At 37.3% G+C, this 23510-nt stretch overlaps 1 protein-coding gene across 1 annotated transcript in view; it reads left to right on the plus strand.

The window, feature by feature from the left end:
* Positions 1-23510, plus strand: part of cdh13 (cadherin 13, H-cadherin (heart)) — a 394548-nt gene that overhangs the window by 93599 nt on the left and 277439 nt on the right. The window contains exon 2 of the mRNA XM_051135516.1: positions 19304-19424. Within this exon, the coding sequence (XP_050991473.1) occupies positions 19304-19424 (121 nt within the window). The remainder of the gene's footprint in view (positions 1-19303; positions 19425-23510) is intronic.

Here is a 23510-nt window from a genome sequence, read left to right on the forward strand (position 1 = left end):
AAATGGTATTAAAGAGTTTGATTCTGAGGGGGGAAAAAACACGAGCGCACGGCCTCTGTTGTCATTAATCACGCCAACAGTAGGAGATTTAACAGTAGGAGAACTGGAGACGAATAGACGTGGGGAAATGAAAGGACCCAGATCAAACGTGCAGATGTATCAAATGATCTGAAAAGACACGTAATTTGCATATCTCTTTTGTACCGCCGGTTGTGCTCCTTTGAGCTTGGCTTAAGCGTCTCATTGGCATTGTTGACAGGGAGGAATTTTATGCTCCTTCGGAAAACGTTGTTAATTGGAAGGGTTTAAAACACAGAAGGAAGAGATCCGTGAGATGCAGTCACAGAATTTTACCAGAGAGGGAAAGAAGTCCAAATATCATGAGATGAGTAAGTGCTGTTTACAAGCTAAGACAAGAAGTCAAACCATTTGACTTCTCTGGTAAATTCCCGTGAATCACTCGATGCGGTAGCCAGGGATAGAACGCTACAACATTTTCCAGAAAACACAGATCGCTATGGCCTCCCAGGAAGGGGGATAAAGCAAATACCATGTCAGCAGCGAAATATTAGGCCTGTAGAAGAAGTAGAAAAAGTGGACGTCCCGTTCGATATCTTTGCAGCTCCCCCATGAATATCGCCCAGTAGTTTGATCTGCTCCCTCAAAATGTCTGAAGAAATCTTTCTTCTCCGCTCTCAATCCACTATTGAATCTCACTGAAAAGAAGAAGGAGGGCTCCTTCATGGGTTGGAGGGCTTATTGGCAACTTTGCCCTTTAAACTGATGGATGGTGTGACCGTGGCTGGATTTGACGGCGAGACTTGAGCAGATAATCGGGAAAAAGGACGCAATCGCTCACGCCGACCGTATCTTGCATTCAGACGCTACTGTGGAAGGGCTTAGCACCAGGGGAAGGTTGTTTGGGCGTATGTGAGTTATTGCTAGCTTTGCTGGCTAATCTTGTCCATTCCTCTCTGCCACGGCCCTGGTGAAGGAGATGAAAACAGAAACCTGACTTTGGGACTCTTTTGTACTTGCTTATCCCCATATTGGATGGCACCCTCTGACCCTTAATACACATCCTGGGGTGTTGCGGTGCCATATGAGTTGATGGCACAATTGTTGTGAGCGAATTGTCACCTTCTCACTTCTGATGTTGATGACCTTACTGACCCCGAGCCAGATTCAGCAGTTATCAAAGAAAGTGCAGCTACGATATTGAACCAATGCCGCTGGACTTACTTAAATGTCATGGCAAAATATCATTCAGCCATCAAAATCATTTTGATATGCTTAGATTAGTTTTTAACACTTTAGTCAGCATGTTCTGTATTACTGGAGTATGTTCTCAGGTGAGTGATAAGCTTCTTGAGAAGACATTTAGCCCATTTAATTTTAAATTATTCCCAGGTTTTAAGTGTATGTGTTTTACCTTTGGGCAGAATAATGAAACAAGCTTGAATGCCTTTTATGAAAAAGATTGTTAAGAAACTAGTGAGCATATGTGATTTATTCTTACTCACTGTAAACAGTTGGAAACTACAAAATGAATTAGCTCCATTGCTTTTTGAGACGCAACAGCAAGTGATTAATAATGTTACATAACGTCATTTAATTTACTAGCACATATTTGTTTGAATTATGCAAATGAAGAAAAAATGATAACGATTAAATCTTTTTTTTTTTGTTTGCTCTTTTTACCAAATTTAGCTTTTTACCAGATGTACCATACAGAAAAAGAAGTTTAAGAAGTTAATATTTCTATTCAGCAATAATGAGTTTAACTGATCAACAGTGCAAAAAATTTTCCAAAAAAAAAAAAGAAAAACAGATTTACAGGTTAGAGTTTATTAATATTAAATATTAATATTTAAATACTGTAAGTATTTGAAGGGTGTGAAAATGAAGACCAAAGTAATCGCTGATGAAAAAATTACTTTTTTTTTTAAACATTTTAAAACAAACAACATGAAACGCAACGGACCCAGAATAGATCCTTGGGGAACACCTGCGGACATACTTAGGCGGTCTGACTTATAATTCTGTATTCTGACATGAGGGTGACTTATTAACATTATGTTAAGGGTCTACAGATGAAAAAGCCTTTTTAGCTAATTCTGGAACATTTACAGCTATTTATTATTACTGTGTCATGCCTCTGTAAACAAATAAAATAAGCTAAACTAATTAAAACGACTGTTTTAAACTATAAAACTGTATGACTTTTCAGACATACTGTGGTTTATACTACATAAATGTGGTATTTATACCACTTTGTTTATAGGTGGACTTAAGTTTAGAGCCATTAAATGCATCAGACAGTCTAACGCCCCCTTTTTTCAGAATGCAGACTGTTTATGACCCCAGTGATCTGCTTAGTCATCCAAGGTCTGCTCTCTGCCCTTTAAACAGAGTGGCTAAGCGCCAGCTGTTTGGCCCAGCTGAATGGAAATGTCTTAAGGTAAACACTTTTGTTTTCTTTTGCTCTTTCCTGATGTGCCCTTTATTCACGCTGCAGTGATTTTGCTTTATGTTGGAACCTTTATGTTTATTATTTTCCAATAGTTTGTTCCGATGCATTGCACCAAACTTTTTGTCTCTCGGTTGCAAAGCTATAAGTTACGTATAAGATATACGTTATCATCTGTCGTCGCATACGAGTAGTTTATCATTGCTAAACTGAGTTTGAATCGTAGGCCAGGATCCCTCGGTGGCGCTTTGTGTTTACACATCTGGAGTTGGAACCACAGTTGTGAACCCTGTCAGCCCTGCCTCCTAAATTACAGCAACAATGCAGATACCGTCCAAGATTGAGTGTCTGTTTGTTGTGCCCAGTGCCCGGCTTTTTTTTTTTCCTGCTTATGCACCAACCCTCATTCACTGGCCCAGCAGGTGTAGTGTGTCCAGATTCCAGATGGTTGTGCAGGCTGCTTCTCCCACTGGCAAGCCAGATGCAGCTGTTTGGACGGCCGACTGATTGATTCCGCTGCAGACTCTCGCTGTGACCAGGCCTGGGTCACTCCTGCTACGCCCTCCATGTGCACTGACATTTACCACAGAGCAGAGGACTAGGGAAAGGAACGATGAGGGAATAATTTCTTGCTCAGCTGGGGGCAGATTACGGGACGTTGTGGTCTTTTCATTGGCTATGAACAGTAGGGTGCCGTTTTGGCCAGATTTGAAAACCGAGACGTCACTGGGGAGATAGTTTGGAGGGGAATGTGTATCATCCCATGCGACTGCAATAATTAATGCACATTAGATACAGTCTGGGGATGTGGGTATTTTCCTGGGGTTATTGGATATGAGGGGTTTAGTGGGCATCTGTGCATCAGCCTGAGGCCTTCATTTGATGCAATATTGGAATATTATACTCTATGTTGAAATGTTACATCTGTTAACAAGGCTGGATGAACCATATGGGTATTTGGGCGCATGCCCAGGGGCATCACTTCCAGGGTGGGCACCATGCATTGTGTTTATTCTGGTATATGTAGTTTAAAATGCTTCAGTTTTGACTTCTGGCTTTCTGTGGTCCAGTGCACATTGTACACAGGCTTTTAAGCAATTCTGAGTTTAAAAAATGATTACACTTTATTTTAAGGTGTTCCTGATACAGTTTAATTATGCAGTTAGGTGCTGAGTAAAATTAATTAACACAATGTATTTACTATAGGGATTCATATGTAACTATTACAGAAGGGTCAAACACTTACTAATGCTTCAGAAGGAAACACAATGCATTAAGAGCCGGGGGGTGAAAACTTTTTGAATTTGAAGATCAGGGTAAATTTCACTTATTTTGTCTTCTGGGAAACATATAAGTATCTTCTGTTTTTTCGGAAAGCAGTACTAGATGAAAACTAATATATATATATATATATATATATATATTTAGGCAACATAAGAAAAATATACACATTCTGTTCAAAGGTTTACACCCCCCGGCTCTTAATGCATTGTGTTTTCTTCTGGAGCATCAGTGAGCTTTTGAACCTTTTGTAATAGTTGCATACAAAACCTTCAGTTGTCCTCAGTGTGGAAAGATGGATCTCAAAAGCATACAGTCATTGTTGGAAAGTGTTCGAATACACAAAAACGCTGCAAAAACAAAGAATTTGTGGGACCAGTGGGCAGTTTAACTGTTCAGGACAAACAAGGGAGTCATGAACAACTATCACTAAACAAAAAAACACAGCTGTGGATCATTCAGGTAACAACATGTTATTAAGAATCAAGCGTGTGTGAACGGGAAAAGTTATTTAACTATAATTTAACTATAAATTATTTACTCTTGTAGACTATATGTAAACATCTTTTATGTGAAATATCTTATTCAGGTCAGTACTAAATAAAAAATAACATTTTGCAAATTCTGCAAGGTGTATGTAAACTTTTGACCTCAACTGTATAATATGTATTCTAGAGCTCTGTTTTTCAGTGAAAACAATAGTTGAGGTAAAATAAAAATAAAAATGATTTTAGTGTTATAATACATCTTGACTGTATGTGTTTTTAGCATTTTAATTTAGATTACAGTTACATTATTTTAATGTTTAAATACTTTTAAGTCATGCTGCAGTCAGAGAACCACTTTTTTGGCAGGAACTTTAGACTCCCAGGTTGCTTTCGTAAATTTTGCAAAAAATCCTTAAACAACTGCATTTTGAGTTATTTATGTGAAAAGCTTAGTGGTTATTAAATCTACATGAAGGGAAACTCTGACCAGAAAGCATAAAAATAACTTCCATCTTCCGTGTGTGTGTGTTTTAAACAGAAGCCTACATCATAATCAGTTTATATGCAAAATAACCTTCAAAGCAAAACTTAGTAAGTAGTAAAATGTCTGTTTAGTGAGATTGGATCTTGATATACAACTGTATATTATTAGTGGCAAAAATGACTATCCATGCAATTTAACTTACCCCTAATACCACAAACTCCCACACTTCAGGTGCTGCAGTTGTTCCCATTCAGGTTGTCTGTGAACTCATATGGCCATATTGATTTTTTATTTTTTATTTTTTTGGAGCTGACATTTACACCAGACTCTGCCTAGTGACTCTGGCTGCGCTGGCTTTCATCAATGAAGTCTCAACCTTAATCACACTTCAGGCCTGTCACACCATCTGCCCAGAGGCCATCACCACTACTCTTTAAAGAGACAACGGCTCCCGCTAAAGCCTTCCGAGCCCACTGCAGAGTGACCGTGCGTACAGGTTCCTAGAAAGCCACATGCCCAAAATAAACTTCTTTACCCTATGTGTAAATGTCATGCACTGAACACCTCTGGGCAGAGTTTACTCAGTCTGTGGCATCCGGGGTTCTTAGTTACAGCAGAATTCTTTTTATGATCTGCACACAAGGTGACACGTATCGGTGCCTTCATTAGATGCAGTTGCCAGTGCCCTTCAAGTATTCACTTAGACATACTGTAGTCATTTAGTCTAAGTCATTATAAACAGACTCGCTGCTTTTAGTGTTGGATAATTTTATAATTATTCATAATAATCATGCAGACCATGGCAAATAATTATTTTTTTTATTTTATCAAATAATGATTTATTATTATTATTTATTTTATTTTATTTTATTTTATTTTATTTTATTTTATTTTATTTTATTTTATTTTATTTTATTTTATTTTAATACTTGATGCAGCTGGTAAAGACCTGAAAACTTTAATCACTGATTCACTATTTGTTTTTCATATTATTAATACAAAAAACGTATCTATAACTTCAAACTTTTATTGAACACGCTTTTCAAAAGGCCAAAGATGAACATAAATTTTCTTTAATGTAAATACAATAACATAAAATAAATAACATTCAGTTTTTAATAACATTTATTAACTTTTTAATATCATCTGAGCTTCTTACTTACTGAATTCTGTTTATATGACCTGCACACAAGATGAGATGTATCGGTGCCTTAATTAGATGCAATTGCCAATGGCTTTCAAGTATTAACTTAAACATACTGTTGTCATTTAGTCATTGTAAACAGACTTGCTGCTTTTCGTTGGATAATTTTATAATTGTTAATAATAATTATTTAGAGCAGACCATGGCAAATAATTACATTTTATTTTATCAAAATTTTATTTTATTTTATTTTATTTTATTTTATTTTATTTCTTAAAGCAGCTGGTGCAGGCCTGAAAACTTTTATCACTGTTTTACTATTTCTTTTTCATATTATTAATAAAAACTGATTTATAACTTCAAAGAATTATTGAACACGCTATTCAAAAAGCCAAAGATTAACATAAATGTAGTTAAATGTAAACACTAACATTCAGTTTTCACGGAACTTTTTAATAGTATATTCAATATCATATTAGTTTTGAAGTGGGATAAAAAGTGGTGGAAAAAGTGAGGAGCCTGAAACCTCAAAATGTTGGTTTCTTATTGATGTTCACAACCCATTTTGTTTTCATAATATTATGTATTTCCATGTGAAATAGGATATTTAATGCTTCATTTCGTTCCATTCCAAAATGGAGCTACGCCGAATGTGATTTTGTCAAAGCAGTGCTTAAATAGCTTTTTGCCTGTTTGTTAACATTACTCAATAGCCCTATGAAGTGAGATAAGCGAAAAAAAAGGTCATTTCAAAAGAGCAAGTTATTATGTTTTGATTTAAAGTTATGAAGACAATTTTTCGTCTTATAACATGAACAAATGAATTGCAATAAGACAAAAATGTGTGTTATGGAAGTAAATGCGTTCTGTTTTGATTTCATATTAATCTAAGTTAACTTCACGAAAGCATCCTTGCCCTGTTATGCTGCTATGGCTGAAATACGCAAGGCTTTCTTAGTCCGTGTTAATTTCTTGCTGACTTATTGAAGTTGCATATGACTTTAATGGGCTAATTAATTAAAGATGTGATTCTCTGAGCAGCATTAACGGAGATGATCTATAAAGAATGAATAGCCTATTCTACCATCATTATGGCTGCATGATAATAATGTTGATATTAATTTGTTCTCATTTAGTAGGTGAATGAGACAGGAGAAGGTTTAACTTGGACTCTAGAAGATGGGAGGATGCACTTAAAGCTGTTCACTTTCTCTTTTAGCAGAGAAATGTAGTGACATATCGATCTGATACTTGCCGTATGTGGTCACTGCTTTTCTCTCACCAAATAAGGCTGGTGAACTTTATTTGCTCTACTGACATCTTTATTTAAGAGAAAAATCTGTGAGGCACCAAAAGAATCAGTGAGTTAATGTGCGTGGAACGCATCACGAACGCCATCTTTACATTTTGCCATCTGCAGTCAAGTGATTTTAATGCTCCTGCTGCTTTTGTTTTTGTTTCTCAACAGTTATATTAATCTTAAAACGGTTCAGTGGAAATCCAGTCTTCCATTTTACAACATATGGTGTACGAGTACGAGGTGTGGAGTTTTCTAATCACCCTTTGCAAACTAGGTTGTACAATTTAGGTGGCTGTAAAACGCTTTTGGAAATTACTCTTAGCGCTTGTGGCCTGTGTTATGGCTACGTTTTCATCTGTTGCCTTTATCCCCCAGTAGTTTTGAGGTTAGAAGGTCTAATGAGTAGATTACATGGCGTGGAAAAGGATTAGAGTACTTTAACTATTGCTTTAGTTGCAGGGAAATATGTTGGTTCCAGACTTTCTATGGAAAGAATTAATCTAGGCATTATAAGTAAGCTGAGATTCGATGCCTCAGACGCTGACCTCATTGATGAAGCCGAAAGAATCCAGGTATCAAGCACTGTGGGATTTCTAACGTGCGTGAGTTGCATGCATAAATTATGCTGTCGGCCTTGGAAAAGTGCTAAAGCTAACGAACTAGAGAGTTTTATCAGGCTCTGTGTTAATGTAGTTGCGAAGTAAGGCGCACGTTTAGATCTTCAATATCACTCTGGGCTTTATAGCACAGTTTATGAGCGGAGACGGAGGATGGGTTTGAACTCTGTTTCCCCTCAGTGAAGCAAAACAAAAAGCCAGACTCTCTCAGGAAGAGCTGAATAAACCATAACCTCTATATCTCAGCAGGGTCTCATAAAGCAACCTCAAAGAAATGGCGCTCATCTGCTTGGAAGTCTGTTTTTCATGCTTTATTTGTCTTGTCTCTTGTCACACCTATCTTTGTTTATAACAAACATAGCCCTTGCTGCTGCCTTTTTATCATTTTCCTCAAACTTAAAGGGACTGCTCACCTAAAAATGTCAATTCTGTTGTTATTTACTCACCCGAATGTCGTTCCAAACCTGTGTGAATTGCTGAGATATATTTAACACTGTTTTTGTGCCGTTACAGTAAATAGAGACTAAAGCTTTCAAGCTTCAAAAAGGATGCAAAAGCACCATAAAAGTATCATAAACTGACCTATATGACCTTGTGTGCTATATTCGAAGTTTTCCAAATGAAAGCTCTGTATTAAAACTGAAACTGAAATTTAAGTTTGAAAATCTGTGCCTGACATGTTCAAGAGAGTTGAAAATGGTTAAGATCTTTTCAGAGTTGATTAATTCAGTCAACAAATTCAGCCTGAATGTTTCGTTATGAACCGGACCGATCCGGTTTCAGTGATTGTGATGTTCTTGCTGTGTTTTTTGTTCCTCAACAGTTATGTTAACCTTAAAGGGATAGCTCACATTCAGAAATTGTGTAATTAATTATTATTTTTGTTTTCTTTGTGGACAGAAAGTATTTGCGTAGCTTCATAAAATTACGGTTTAACCACTGATGTCACATGGACTATTTTAATGATGTTCTTACTACCTTTCTGGGCCTTGAATGTGTCAATTGTATTGCTGTCTATGCATGGTCAGAAAGCTCTCAGATTTCATAAAAAATATCTTAATGTGTGTTGCAAAGATGACCAAAGGTCTTGCAGGTTTGGAATGACATGAGGGTGAGTAATTAAAAACAGAATTTTCATTTTTGGGTGAACTATCCCTTTAAAACCCTACAATGGTAATCTAGCATCCCATTTTACCACTTACAGTCTATGACTGAAATTACTAATGATTCTATACCAGAATTAATTAAAAATTTTAATCTGAACTGTAAATCTGAACTGTAACCCTTGACCTGTTCAGGAGAGTTGAAGATGTTTTAGTCACTTAAAGGAAAAGTCCGCTTCCAAAACAAAAATTGACAGATAATGTATTCACTCCTTGTCATCCAAGATGTTCATGTCTTTCTTTCTTCAGCCGTAAAGAAACTATGTTTTTTGAGGGAAATGTTTCAGTATTTTTCTCCATATAATGGACTGATATGGTGCCCCGATTTTGAACTTCCAAAATGCAGTTTAAATGCGATTTAAATACTTTTTGACCTCAAACGCTCATCTTGTCTTGGTCTCCATGAACTCTGTGTATTCTGGCTCAAGACAGTTGGGGTATGTTGAAAAACTTCAATCGTATTTTCTCTCTCAACTTCAAAAATCATTTCAAAATCATGCTACATCGCTGCAGAAGTACCGACCCAGTCTTTGCAAAGTGAACATGCAAAGAAGATCAAACACCCTCAACAAAAAAGGTAAAACAGCGATATAGGACGATTTTGAAGTTGAGGGAGAACATGAGATGGGAGTTTTTCGACATACCCTAACTGTCATGAACCGGGAAAAAAAAAACAGTTCAGGCAGAGTGAGACAAGATGAGCGTTTGACAATAAAAAGTATGTAAATTCGTTTGAAGCTGCATTTAAACTGCATTTTGGAAGTTCAAAATCAGGGCACCATATCAGTTCATTACATGGAGAAAAATCCTGAAATGTTTTCCTCAAAAAACATAATTTCTTTACGGCTGAAGAAAGAAAGACATGAACATCTTGGATGACAAGGGGTGAGTACATTATCTGTCAGTGTTTGTTCTGGAAGTGGACTTCTCCTTTAATTCAGATTACAAAACCAGCCTGAATGATTTGTTTAATGATTTGTAATTTGTTAATGAATCAGACTGCTCTGGTTCACTTCAGCTGATTCAATCAATGTTCAACTCACTGATTCAAAGGATTATTGGCACACAGTTCTCAGCAATCCAGGAACATCTATATTTCTGTCCTCTGGAAAGCAAGAAAGGTCCATCTTCATATTAATGCTGTGTTTTACATTATATTTTACTCTTACACATGTGTAGCATCTGTTGAATCGTACAAAAAGTTGCAGCAGTTAACACCCCACTGGATGGCCCATCTGTCATATGACTTCCTGTTATCAGAATAATCGAATTTGGTGCATAGTTACATTTTTGTGACACTTTATGCTGCTTTGTGTTTTTTTCAAAGGCTGAAAGCTTCAGTCCCCATTAATTGCATGAAAAACAGTCTTAAATATCTCCTTTTGTGTTATTCGGAGGGAAAAAGTCCCACAGGTTTGTAACGACATGAGGGTGGGTAAATGCTGACAGAATTTAATTGTTGAGTGAACTATCCATTTAATTTCCCCCTTTGTCGTTCACAAGCAGTAAGACCTAACAGAAAAGCGCAGACTTCTAAAAGCACATTTAAATGTTTTTGTCTCCGGACCAGCGGGGAACATTGTCATTTCCTAACCCCTGTCCCCTCCATCACAGCCCACCAGTGTCATCGTCTCTGGTTTTGTTTAATAAGGAAATCATGCTGAGTCAAATTATTAGAAACTAATGAAGTCTCCACACAGCTGTATCACAGAAATGAACTGATAAGGTGACCAACATGCCAAGCAATCAATTACGCTTTCCAGTTCAGACAGAGGAGAAGAAAAGCATGCGTTCTTGAGGGAAGGAGAGAGAGGGGATAAGTCGAGGCAAGGCAGCAGGTGGTGTTCTTGCTTTGGACGCCTGTATCCCCTGTAAGCAGCCACGCAGCGGAGATGAAGGCAGACCCGCACAATACCTTTGTGGTTGGCTTTCTTTTGTCACATCAAACAAGGCCACACATTTCTGTGAGCATGGCCGCACATTCACTCTTACCTCATTTCTCTCTCCTCCCATTGGATGACTCACACAGGATGTTTTCTAACAATTTGACAGAATGCAACAGTATTGAACATGAGATGAATTTACAGGTGCTTTTAATACACTTGTCAATATATTAGGGCTGTCAGTCGATTAAAATTTTTAATTTAATTAATTACATGGTGTTTTGTGAACATTAATCGAATTAATCACAAAATAAATTTGACTGTGAAAATACCCACAAAAGATTATTTAAAGCTATTTTTGTGGTAAATGAGAAAGTATCAAGTAGACATTACAAATTGTAGCTTTAGAAAAATATTTTATTTGATTCAGCATAGAATTTATTACACATAAACATTTAGGCTGCAGAAGGCTTACGTGAACTATGGAACATAAAAAAAAGATAATTTGAGAAACATCTCAGTATTTTTTACGATGAAAATCATTGGTAACCAAAACAGCTTTGTTACCAACAGAACTTCACTTCCAGAACAACAATTTACAAATAATTTACTCACCCCCTTGTCATCCAAGATGTTCATATCTTTCTGTCTTCAGTCGTAAAGAAATTATGATTTTTGAGGAAAGCATTTCAGGATTTTTCATTGACTTCATTGGTGCCCCGATTTTGAATTTCCAAAATGTAGTTTAAATGCAGCTTCAAAGGGCTTTAAACGATCCTAGCCGAGGAAGAAGGGTCTTATCTAGTGAAACGATCTTCGTTTTTTCGAAAAATAAAAATTTGTATACTTTTTAAGCATAAAAGCTTGTGTAGCACAGGCTCTGGGATGCGCATTCTTTAACGATTTGTTCATTTTAAACAAATCTTTAATGTGACTCGGGAAGAACGAGTCGTCTCGGGGGAGTGATTCGTTCAGTTGCGCATGCGCAACATCCTGTTAGGTTCTGTACTGGAATTAGTTCACCTGTTTCGAGTCTTCGGGTTTTTCGAGTCATTCGTTCATCTTATAGGGCAGTCATGTGATGCTGATTTTGCTAAAATGAACAAAATGACTCGTTTATTTTGCTGAACGAGACTCAAAGGTCCGAGTCGGTAACATGATCCGAACTTCCCATCACTACTATGAATCACGTCTTCGAATCACCACAAGTTCATCATCTGTGTACTCCAGCTCAAAAAGGTAGAGTATGTTAAAAAAATCCATGTTATTTTCTCCTACAACTTCAGAATCATCCAACATCGTTGTACTTTTTTGTTTGTGAACAGCGTTTGACTTACTTGCACTTTTTTAGTCTTTGCACGTTCGCTTTGTAAACACTGGGTCTGTGGTTCCCCCTGCGCTCCACGTGACCTTTCGACGTGATTCAATAGTACGTGAACGCGCATTCCAGAGCCTGTGCTACACAAGCTTTTGTGCTTAAAAAGCTAGATAAGACCCTTCTTCCTTGGCTGGGATTGTTTAGAGCCCTTTGAAGCTGCATTTAAACTGCATTTTGGAAGTTCAAAATCGGGGCACCAATGAAGTCCATTATATGGAGAAAAATCCTGAAATGCTTTCCTCAAAAATCATAATTTATTATTTGATTATTTGTGAATTGTTGTTCTGGAAGTGGAGTTCTCCTTTAATGTTTTTATTTTTATTCTTAGCATTTTTTTTAAAAATGAAATAATACTGAAAATGATTCATTTATTCATTCAATAGAGAAATGAAGTAAATGGCTCTCTTCATGAATGGGCTTTTGAATCATTGATTCACACGATTTGTTCAAAACGTGGATTCATTCCGAAACTAAACACCGCTGTGTTCCTTGGAGATGCGCAACAATTCTGCTGTGGCTTCAAAGGTAATATGTTCTCTGCAAAAATTGTCCAACATCAGTATCAACTTCTTATTTACTAAACTGTTCTACAAAAATCACATTTAAGCTTGTGAAAGATAAAAAATCGGACAAAATCAGCACTCATGTCATCTTGCTGCCTGTTTGATTTCATTTGATTTATATATATATAAATATGACACAAAACACATACAGGGGCATTTTTTGCACCAATATCTTGAATTTTAAGGCATAACTGCATTTATGGAGTTGTTGCCCTGCATTGTATTTGTCAACAGTCAACTATATAAAACATAAGATGACGTACAGGTCTGGGGGGTGGGGCCAGTGTATTAATTGTGTTAAAATATTTGAATCACATTATTTTTTCATAACTATTTAATTAACGCGTTAAACTGACAGCCCTACAATATGTATTAATTACCCTGAGCCCTAATTTTACGTTTTAAACCTGGAAGAGATCAGAAATCAGGTCAGTGACAAAGCATCTTATGTAAATGGGTCTTTGCACAAAAATATGACTTTAAATTTTAGAAATGGAGCCCTGTTTATCATCATATTTGGTGGTCCTTGGCATGAAAAGTTTGCAAACCCCTGCTCTTGAGAACATTTACCTTGATCAACAATTAAAAAACTTTCCAGACGAATGCAAGAACAAGTCCTTTTTTGAATTCCCCTTTAACACCCTTTTAAATTTTTACTGTCCACTTTTTTGCTGGCACTTCATGGATTTGTGCCTCGGGCAGTTTGAAGGACACAACATAATTAATGTCCAGCTTTTTCTTTTCCTTCTCATCTTTATTTCTTTATCATTTTATTCTCTTTTTGTTCCGAGAGAGGGCAAACATGTGCACAGGCGCCCTGTGATAATATCTGCTCTGACATTTTTTGTCTGGATGGATGTTCACCATGCTGATTGGAGAAATTTCTGTCATGCTGTCTTATATGCAATGTTATCTCTACCCCGCTGAGGCAATTCTAAGAATATTTGCTTCGTATGCGGTCAGAAAAGTCATTGAGTTTCCGAGTAACTAAACTAGCTTCTGTTCTCTTATGAGAAACTCCATTAAGAGAACTCCCGAAGGACTGAAGAAGCAGTGGGTCGAATGGAAATAACCATAAAGAGTGGGGACCTTGTTTGGAAGAGGTGCCCTTAACCCCCAGATGTATTTGTCATTAAATCGGAGATAAAGCAGAGTATGCCTTTGTGCGTTTAATAAGAGACTGCATAGTGCAATCTGAGCGTCACTAAGGGCACTACTATTTTAGCAGCAAATTAACCTGTAGGACAAGAATGATAGTATTTTTTCCATTTCAGTAAACACAGCACTTTTGTCAGATTTGGCTCATTAAATCTAAAAAATAAGCTAAAATAAGCATTTATTTTCTCCTCAAAATACACAGTGCTGAGATTCTCCATTTTTTTTTCTGTCTGTGTTGTATCCTAGGGGAAACGTCAAAGAAAACTCTGTGCCGTATTGCTGAGTGTGCGATCGCAAATGGCTTTTTTTCCAGCTGCAGTTTTTCCTTGAAGCTCTGAATTGCTGTAGTAATAACATGCTTGAAGCTCCCTAACGCTGAAGCTCTGTGGCATGAATTCTTCTTTCAAGGGATTTGAAGGTAGTGACAGTGCAGAAGCACACAATCTCATATCCATGCTGCTCATCTGAACACACAGTGAGGTGCAGCAGCTGTTTGAGAGCTGCCCTCGTAATGTGCATTCTGCATCCCAGCTGGCTCCTTACAAGGCCCTTGCCGTCCTACGCTTTCCACAGCAAATCAAACCACCACTTCGACATTTTTGAATGATCTTCTATAATTGACTTGGATATTAGCTTCAATATCAACTAAAGAGAACTCAGCGAGATGCAGACTGGCTGAACAAGGCTACAGTTTGGAAAGACAGATATCCAAGGCAATTTATTGAATGTCTGTGCTTTGAATTTGTACTTTCAATATTGAAATGAATCATTTACACAAAGTGCAAATAGCCCGCCTTGTTGGCAGAGGCTATTTACACTAATTCCACCCATCAATGTGTGGTAGGGTTGGACAACATTGCAAAAGATGCCTGTTAAACAGCAGTTCCAGTGGTGTAGGTAGTAAAGCGTGTTGCAATTAATTTTTTGACGTGATCGAACCAAGTTCGAATCTGCCTTTTGCCAAACTCCTTCTTCTCCATTCACATCACATATCACATCAGAAAGGCATTTATTTTCAATACAAATGAAGGAAAAAATCAGAAAGTGGAAAATAGCATGCCTCATGGGTGTTTATCGGTTAGGGTTAGGGGTAGGTGTAAGGTTTTATTGTCCCAAAAGGCACATAGCTGCTTGGAAACAATCTATATTGTATAAAGTGCTATATGATCTGTAGGAATATGTGCATACAAATACATGTCCACCATGTTACCTTTACTGGGTAACAGTTGACAGGTAACTTATTTGAGATTTTTAGTGTTTTGGGCCTATACTCAACATGGAAGCCTAGAACTACTGAGCATATTGTATGTTTAGAAATATGTTTTCATAAACAAAACATAAGTTTTAGTTAACTTGTCTTGTTAAAATTTTCAGCAGTAATACTTGGGTAACACGGTTGACAATCAATTAATCCACTCTTGACACAGGGTTGCTAGTTTAACCAATATTAGGGGAAAGAGAGAACGTAACTTTTAGTGTTTCATCCACGTGCTTCTAGAGGAAATATCATCATATTGTGCAAATTATGTGAGAATGGGAAAAACCATTCCATTTTGAGGGGGGATTTTCTAGTGGGTAACTTAGTTGACAATAGTTTTTTGGCTACAAATAAAACGTTATATCACAATAAACACTTATTATTTTTGAAGCACACACCCAAATGTCTTGATTTATAGTTCATTTATATTTGAGGTAATTTTCATACTTAAATGCAGAGTAGAATGAGCAACTTTACAAAATCGGACAGCTGAATACCAAGGTTGTATGTGATATAAACATCATTTTTGAACAAAAGATACGACTTTTTCAACATATAGTACTGTGATTGGGAAACTATAATTTTGTGTTAGAACATTATGCATCTGGGTTTTATACTGATTAAAAAATATTTTAAAAATATACTTCACGGACATGAGGTGTACCCACAATTATAGAATGACCCTATATTACCCTATCCTATATTGTCTTTTTATGGCGAGTTGGCCCTGTGTACACTAATGCTTTTTTCTTTCAAGTTAGAAAGAATGGCTTTTTTTTGGCTGCAAAGCAGCTGTGTGATTGCGCATATCCTTTCATAGAGAATGCTTGAAAAAAAAGCGCTGGGTTTTACTAAATCACAAAGGGAGAAAACGAAGCCAAAACCTTCATTATTCATAAATGGGTTATCTAATCTAAAATATTTACGTTTTAGACAGCACAGCTGATGATTTATGCTCTGTGTTTCTGATGTATTGAATCTGTGTTGAATGTATTCCCTGGGAAGGACCTCTTGAGCGGATTTCCGAAATTCCATCTGCGTGTCTAGAGTTGTTATGTACTATGTAGAACTGAGAGGAGGAACAGGGCTGTATATTCAAGGATGGCATGCAGGGTGTGTCATTGTCAGAAAGAATCCCTGCTTCCCTCCAGCTGAAAGGGTGATTGATGGAGAGCAAAAATAGGTGTGAAAGAGTAATAATGTTGCTGGAAGTAAAAGAGGAAGATGGACAGAAAGCTTGGTGCTGTATGGCTGGCTTGTCCTTACAAAAGGGAAAAGCCATCTTAAAAACCTCTCCATCTACCATCGACCTAAAAGCCACAAAACAGCAATTTCCTCCGAGTTTTAAAAGCTGGATGATTACCTTTAATTCTTAATGAAGACAAGCTTTGCTTTCCTAAGTGGAAGGCAACCTAAAATTGGTATAATTGACCAGAAAAGCCCTCAGCAGAATCATTGTGCTCTTGTTCGCCATAAAAGCAGCATTTAGTCATTGTGGGGTCGACAGAAAATGGACTTGTTGAACTGTTTGAATGGCAATATTCCAGATTTGGTCAGTAGTACACTTGTTTTAGCAGTGCATCTTAAGTTGTTTTTAACTAAGAACAGGAAAATGAGTTTTATTTTTTGCTCTTTCAAAAGATGTAATCAGGCAAAATCAGGGTATAAATTCTTTACACGGAAAACCTTGACTATGCAGTTCAGTTCTGAGAATGAATTAAAAGTAAGAATAGTGCACTGAATGTTGGCATTGTGAGAAAAAAAAAGCATTTTTAGTTACATTTGATTAGTATTGTGGCTAGAGAGAGACTGTATTTGTGAATTTAAAGACTGGTAATTTTAACGTGTCAAAGGTGAATTAACTTCTATCATGCAGATACAAATGCGGAAGAGAAACTTTATAAACTATATTTATTTTAGGTTGTAGGTTAGGTTGTATTTTAGGTAAAAGCTAACGTGACATGATGTAGCAGATGGCAACTTCATTATGGCTCTGAAGGCAGCAACAATTATAATTCTAGTTCTGAAACAATGTATGACTGAATTAAAACTTTTTACGTTTTTTTTTTTTTTTTTTTTTAAAGGATTAGTTCACTTGAACAAATCACAAATGTACTCACCCCCATGTCATCCAAAATGTCTTTCTTTCTTCAGTCGAAAAATAAATTAAGGTTTTTGAGGAAAACATTCCAGGATTTTTCTCCATTTAGTGGACTTTAATGGGGATCAGTGGGTTGAAGGTCCAAACTGTAGTTTCAATGCAGCTTCAAAAGGCTCTACACGATTCCAGCTGAGGAATAAGGGTCTTATCTACCGAAACAATTGGTCATTTTCTAAAAAAATAAAAATGTATATACTTTTTAACCACAAATGCTTGTGTATTTTGGGTATTTCGAATTTTTTGCAAACCTATTTTTGTGAACTAGTCCTAGGTTTTTCACCCGATTGGAACCAAACCAGTGCAGAAAGATTCTCTGGAGAGTGAATATCAGTAATTATTAAAAAAAGATAAACCTTCGACTCAATGTGGCAAAGGGATGGCAAAACGTTTGACGGGGCAGGGCCACTTTTAGTAAAATGCCTGTACCTCCTGAATGGAATGCGATATCTTCGCTAAACTTGGCACACGTATGTAAGCGCTCAAGCTGAGGTCACAGGAAAAAAATAGTGGAGATTGGCCACTTGGTGGTGCTATAAAAGAAAAAAAACCATAAAAATGGCTATAACTAGGCAACCATTTGTCCTATCAACATGAAAATCATTGTGCACGGTCTTGGTCCACAAGTGTCTATGGCAGAGGTCTTAAACTCAATTCCTGGAGGGCCACAGCTCTGCAGAGTTTAGCTCCAACCAGCTCCAACTCACACCTGCTTAGAGTTTTGAGTAATCCTGAAGACCTTGATTAGCTGGGTCAGGTGTGTTTGATTAGGGTTGGAGCAAAAATGTGCAGAGCTGTGGCCCTCCAGGAATTGAGTTTAAGACCACTGGTCTATGGGGACATTTGCGTATCACAAAAAAACATGGCCGCCATTGGCCGATAAAGTTTAAGCACCTATTAGACAAGGTTAACTGAGGCCGATCAGAACAAAACTTGGTGGGCCTGTTTGACTCACAGCCCCAAAGGTCTGTGAAAAATTTGAAAGAAATTGGCCACTGAGGGGCCATTTTGCAAGGGCGTAAATTATTTTATATTGCAAGGTTTTCCGCACATACACACGATATTCATATCGTATGATAGACCTCCTTGTTCCGAACAACTTTGCCTCTAGAACCACTGCTGTCAATCAAACCAATTTTAAATGATTGAGAAGATGTGAAAGATGTGAAAAACCTACTTTTTTGAACTAGTCCTAGGTTTTTCGCTCAGTCTGGAAAAAACACTGCAGTGCAATTCTGTGGACTCGCAAGGTCAATAATTATCAAAACATGTTAAAATTTACCCTTTGGGAAGCTATAACGGGGTGCTTTAGAAAAGGGACCTGTCCAAATATGCTCAAAAGCCTATAAAGCCTAAATGAAAACTCAAAACTTCACAAAACCTGCTATAACAGTCATAAATGTTATAAAAACATCAGATTTCTATGGTAAATTCCCTGAATTTAACAAAAATGTTTTTAAATGATTGATTTAGGTGGTTACAGGCTTGCTAAATAATATGTAATGTCTTTTTCCTTATGTGCTTAAATACCTAAAGTGCTTAAAGCCCAGTAAATACTATATATATATATTTTAAAAAATTGTCTTGAAGATTTTCTTGACCTTTTGGCTTATCAGTAAGTTCTTGGAGAAAGGACTGAACTCAGTTCAAATAACTAAAATGTACTCACATTTACACTTTTGCTTGAAAAATTACTGTAATGCAATGTAAAATCAATTTTATACAATGTATAATCTGCGCTGTTATTACTTTGATTTCAATTGCTATATTTTTTAAATAAATCAATTATTTATTTTAGAATCTTGCCAATTGGTCTTGATGACTTATAGTTGTGGGTGCAGTTCTATTTTCTTATTTATTTATTTTTTTAAACAAATATAAATATATATGCTATACTATAATGTTGAAATTGCCTCTTGTATTCAGTATTCCCATGGATATCTTTCTTTCTGTTTCAGGTTGCATGCACTGGAGCGCAGGAAGAGGAAGAGAAAGCTGAATGTATACCGGGATTTCAGGAGAAGGAGTACCAGGTGGAGTACAGTGGAGGGTTCCTCAAAGACGTTCCTCTGCTGCAAGGTACGGCAATGATGTCATCATCGGTGAATGAGAAGTTTTAGATTTGGTTGTGGAATTTGTGTTTTTTTTTTGGGGCTTTCTCTTGCCTCTCGCTTTCCCTCTTTCACACACCGTGGCTGTCTGAGCCACATGTGTACGCCAGCTGGAGAAAGAACAGTTCTCGAGGGCCTCGGGTGAATTTTGATTGTTCATTATTCTCATTATCATGCACAATACTTTTTCATTTATTAAAAAAAAAGAAATAAAGGCTCCAGTGTCCAAACAAAACATCAAAATGATCTGGTGCTCATAAATTATTCTGTTTGATTGTGAGGATGTTTACAAAGCCTTTGTGATTCCAGTCTCTTCCAGTGGCTGCTGCTTGTAATGGCTGCAGCTGCGTAGAACTTTCTGCATAAAAATCACGTCAAGATTCTGGCAGATGCCGCCACCACCCAGACATTGTCTGTCTGCATCATATTTTTCTGAGGCAGTTAGGACAGATTATCAAAAAACTTTGAAGAATGGCCAACACTTGAAATGATGACAGCAGAAAAAGAAGAGAGTAAGAACTGCTAATAAAGGAGTCGTTTCCTCACAGGTCTCTATGTTCGCACAATGAAACTCTCCTGAGATCCCCGAGAATCAGAGTGATTAATGAAATTACAGTATAATTACACATTAAGCATGTACGTCCCCACAGGATACTCGTACACTGCCTTGCATGAAAAAGGCAACACCATGAGTGTTTTGAGAGCAACAACATATTAATCAGTTTTTCAGATGAATCATAAACAATGTGTTGTGCCTTGTGGAGTTGTAACCCACCCACCCCTTGAGCCTAACATGAGAAATGAATAAAATAAATAGAAAAAAATGCAATCTGCAATGTGCTGTTCACCTCAGAGATGTCCAGAGGTCCTGTACTGCATGTGAATAGTAATCAGACAAGGGACCAAACATGCTGCAGAGGTCAGTGCTGCAGTGAGAGCAGGCAGACAGTGGCTTCACTCAAGCAGGATGGAATATAAGTGTGAGGTGGTTGTACTACACTGTTCCCTGATTGTGGAAAACTGGCAAGAAGTCATGAGAGATAGTAGTAGTAGTGGAGGAGTACAGCCAAGCTTGATATTCATAACCGGTCCATGAAATAGGCTGAATGGGTTGAACTGCTTGAAATTATGCATTAACAAAATATGCTTTAACAACTAGTCCACTTGTCTGTCTGTCCGTCCATCAGTGCATCCATCATTTGTTTGTACTATCGTTTGATCTTTTGTTCTATCTACCACTACGTTCATTCTATTTATTGATCAATTGACAGATTACCAATTGTTTTGTTGATCTTTTGTTCTGTCTACTGATTATCGTTCTTCCATTCATCCTATCAATCACTCTGTCTATCTTTCACTCAGGTGATCATTCTACCAGTCGTTCTATTGATTGTTTGTTTATCATTAGATTGTTTTAGCTGTCAATCAGTTGTTCTGTTTTTTTTACCCTTCTACTGATAGTTCTATCTGTCATTCAGTGTAACATTCTATCTATCTATCTATCTATCTATCTATCTATCTATCTATCTATCTATCTAGCTAACTTGATCGTACGTTTTATTCATCGCTTGATAGTGCGCTCTATTTATTGATCACTCCGTCTACCAATTGTTCTGTTGTTCCTTTGTTCTATCTATAGACTTATTGTTCTTCCATTCATCCTATCAATCACTTTACCTATCACTCAGGTGATCATTCTACCAGTCATTCTGTTGATTGTTTGTGCGTCTATCCATCCGTCTGTCCATCCATCCATCCATCAGTCATTCGTTCGTCCATCGCTTGATTGTTTGTTCTATCCATCACCTGATCATTCTACCAGTCATCTAACTTAATCGTACATTCTATCGATGAATTGATTGACCATCCTATCATCGCTTGATCTTTCGTTTTATCCAGCGCTCGATCGTTCGTTATATTCATCGCTCGATTGTTCATTCTATCCATCGCCTGATCATTCTACCAGTCATTGTATTGATTGTTCATTCTATTTATCATTTCAATCATATCAATTGTTAATTTTTTTGACCATTCTGTCGTTCAATCGATGTATCATTCAATTGATCTATCGTTCTATCGATCACCCCCTTGTCTGTGCGTCTATCCATCCGTCCGTCCGTCCGTCCATCCATTGCTCACTCATTCGTCTATCGCTCTATCGTTCGTCCGTCCATCGCTTGATCATTCATTCGTTCATCTCTCGATAGTTCGTTCCGTCCATCGCTCGATCTGTTCTATCCATCACTTGATTTGTTCTAACTTGATCGTACATTCTGTCCATGAATTGATTGTCCGTCCTCTCATCACTTGATTGTTTGTTCATTCTGTCCATCGCTTGAGTATTCATTTTATCCATTGCTTGATTGTTTGTTCTATTCATCGCTCGATTGTTAATTCTATCCATCTCTTGATCATATGTTCTATCCATCGCCTGATCATTCTACCAGTCATTCTATTGATTGTTCATTCTATTTATCATTTCGATCATATCAGTTGTTCATTGTACATCATTCAATCGATGTATCATTCAATTGATCTATCCATCTGTCAATCACCCCCTTGTCTGTGCGTCTATCCATCTGTCCGTCCATCCATCGCTCGCTCATTCGTCTGTCGCTCGATCATCTGTTCGTCCATCGCTCGATCATTTGTTCATCCATCGGTTGATCTGTTTTATCCATCGCTCGATTTGTTTTATCTAACTTGATTGTACCTCTCATCGCTTGATCGTTTGTTCATTCTGTCCATTGCTTGATTATTCGTTTTATCCATTGCTCGATCGTTCATTCTATCCATCGCTCGATCGTACGTTCTCTCCATTGCCCGATCATTTGTTCTATCCATCACTCGATTGTTCGTTCTATCCATCGCTCGATTGTTTGTTCTATCTATTGCTTGATCGTTCGTTCTATTCATCACTTGATCGTTCGTTCGTTCCATCTCTCGATTGTTCATTCTATTGATCAATTGTTCTACCAATTATTTTATCAATCATTTATTCTATCTATAGACTGATCTTTCATTAGACTGATCTATCTATGCTTCTATTTATTGCTGAAATGTATAAATCTGTGAAGGCATACTTGTGGTTGTGCAGTTTTTCTAGTATTTCAGCAAAGCTGCCAGTGTCCAAACAGTTGTGATGTTACTGCATTAACAACTAGCTATGCAGTTTTCAGAAGTTAATTTGGTTACAGCATGCGGTTGTCATTGCGGTTGTCATTATTAAGTCTGTGTGTTTGTATATTATAATTCATTGTTTTGTTTTTTAAGTTAATGTCATTTCAGAAGTAATTTCAGAAATTTTTATTTTAATAATGAGGAGCATTTCAGAACATTATCATATTTAAGACCTACTAATTAACATTTATCAATGTAATTGTGAAATACATTGAAGGTTAAGGCTGTAAATGCCAGCAGTGAAGTGCCACCTGACAGAAATCGGTGGGAGAGAACGGTGGAAGTGATTTGATTGGCTAATCAGGCACTGTGGGATCTCATGGAGTCTTGTGATGATTGTCAGTCCTCGTTCAAAAATGCAAAACAACTGTTCTTCTTGATTGTCACAATTCACTGGACCGTTTCTCCTCGGAGATGCACAGTAACGTCTTCAAGCTTTTCTTCAACTCCTGTGGGATCGGCAGTAATGTCTAGCTGGCACTGCTTTGGGCCCCAGTGGGAATCTAGCATCTCTGCCAAAGTGCCTTTCTTTTCTGTCTCCTCTTCCCAAATTGACAGTCGTGTCAACAGGTTGCACAGCTAAAAGAGGAAGAATGGGCACCGTAGTCTGCCAAGACAGTACTGCGGATGCTGCAGTTCGCGTGACGTTTTTTGTGAACGTTTGTATTTGTGTGTGCGACTGGGCATGACTGTCGAGTTTGCACACAGTCACCGATTTGGAGCCGGTTTGACCGCTGTGTTCCAAGTTTTTGTGTTTGGGGGGAGCCATTGATCCATGTAATTAGAACAGTGCGAGTGGCGGCAGTCCTTACAAAAGATTGTTCCCTTTGAATTTCAATTTACTTAAGCTACAGAACATGATTACAGCGACACA

The sequence above is a fragment of the Labeo rohita genome, chromosome 18 (genome assembly GCF_022985175.1).
Source record: "Labeo rohita strain BAU-BD-2019 chromosome 18, IGBB_LRoh.1.0, whole genome shotgun sequence".
Classification (NCBI taxonomy): Eukaryota; Metazoa; Chordata; class Actinopteri; order Cypriniformes; family Cyprinidae; genus Labeo; species Labeo rohita.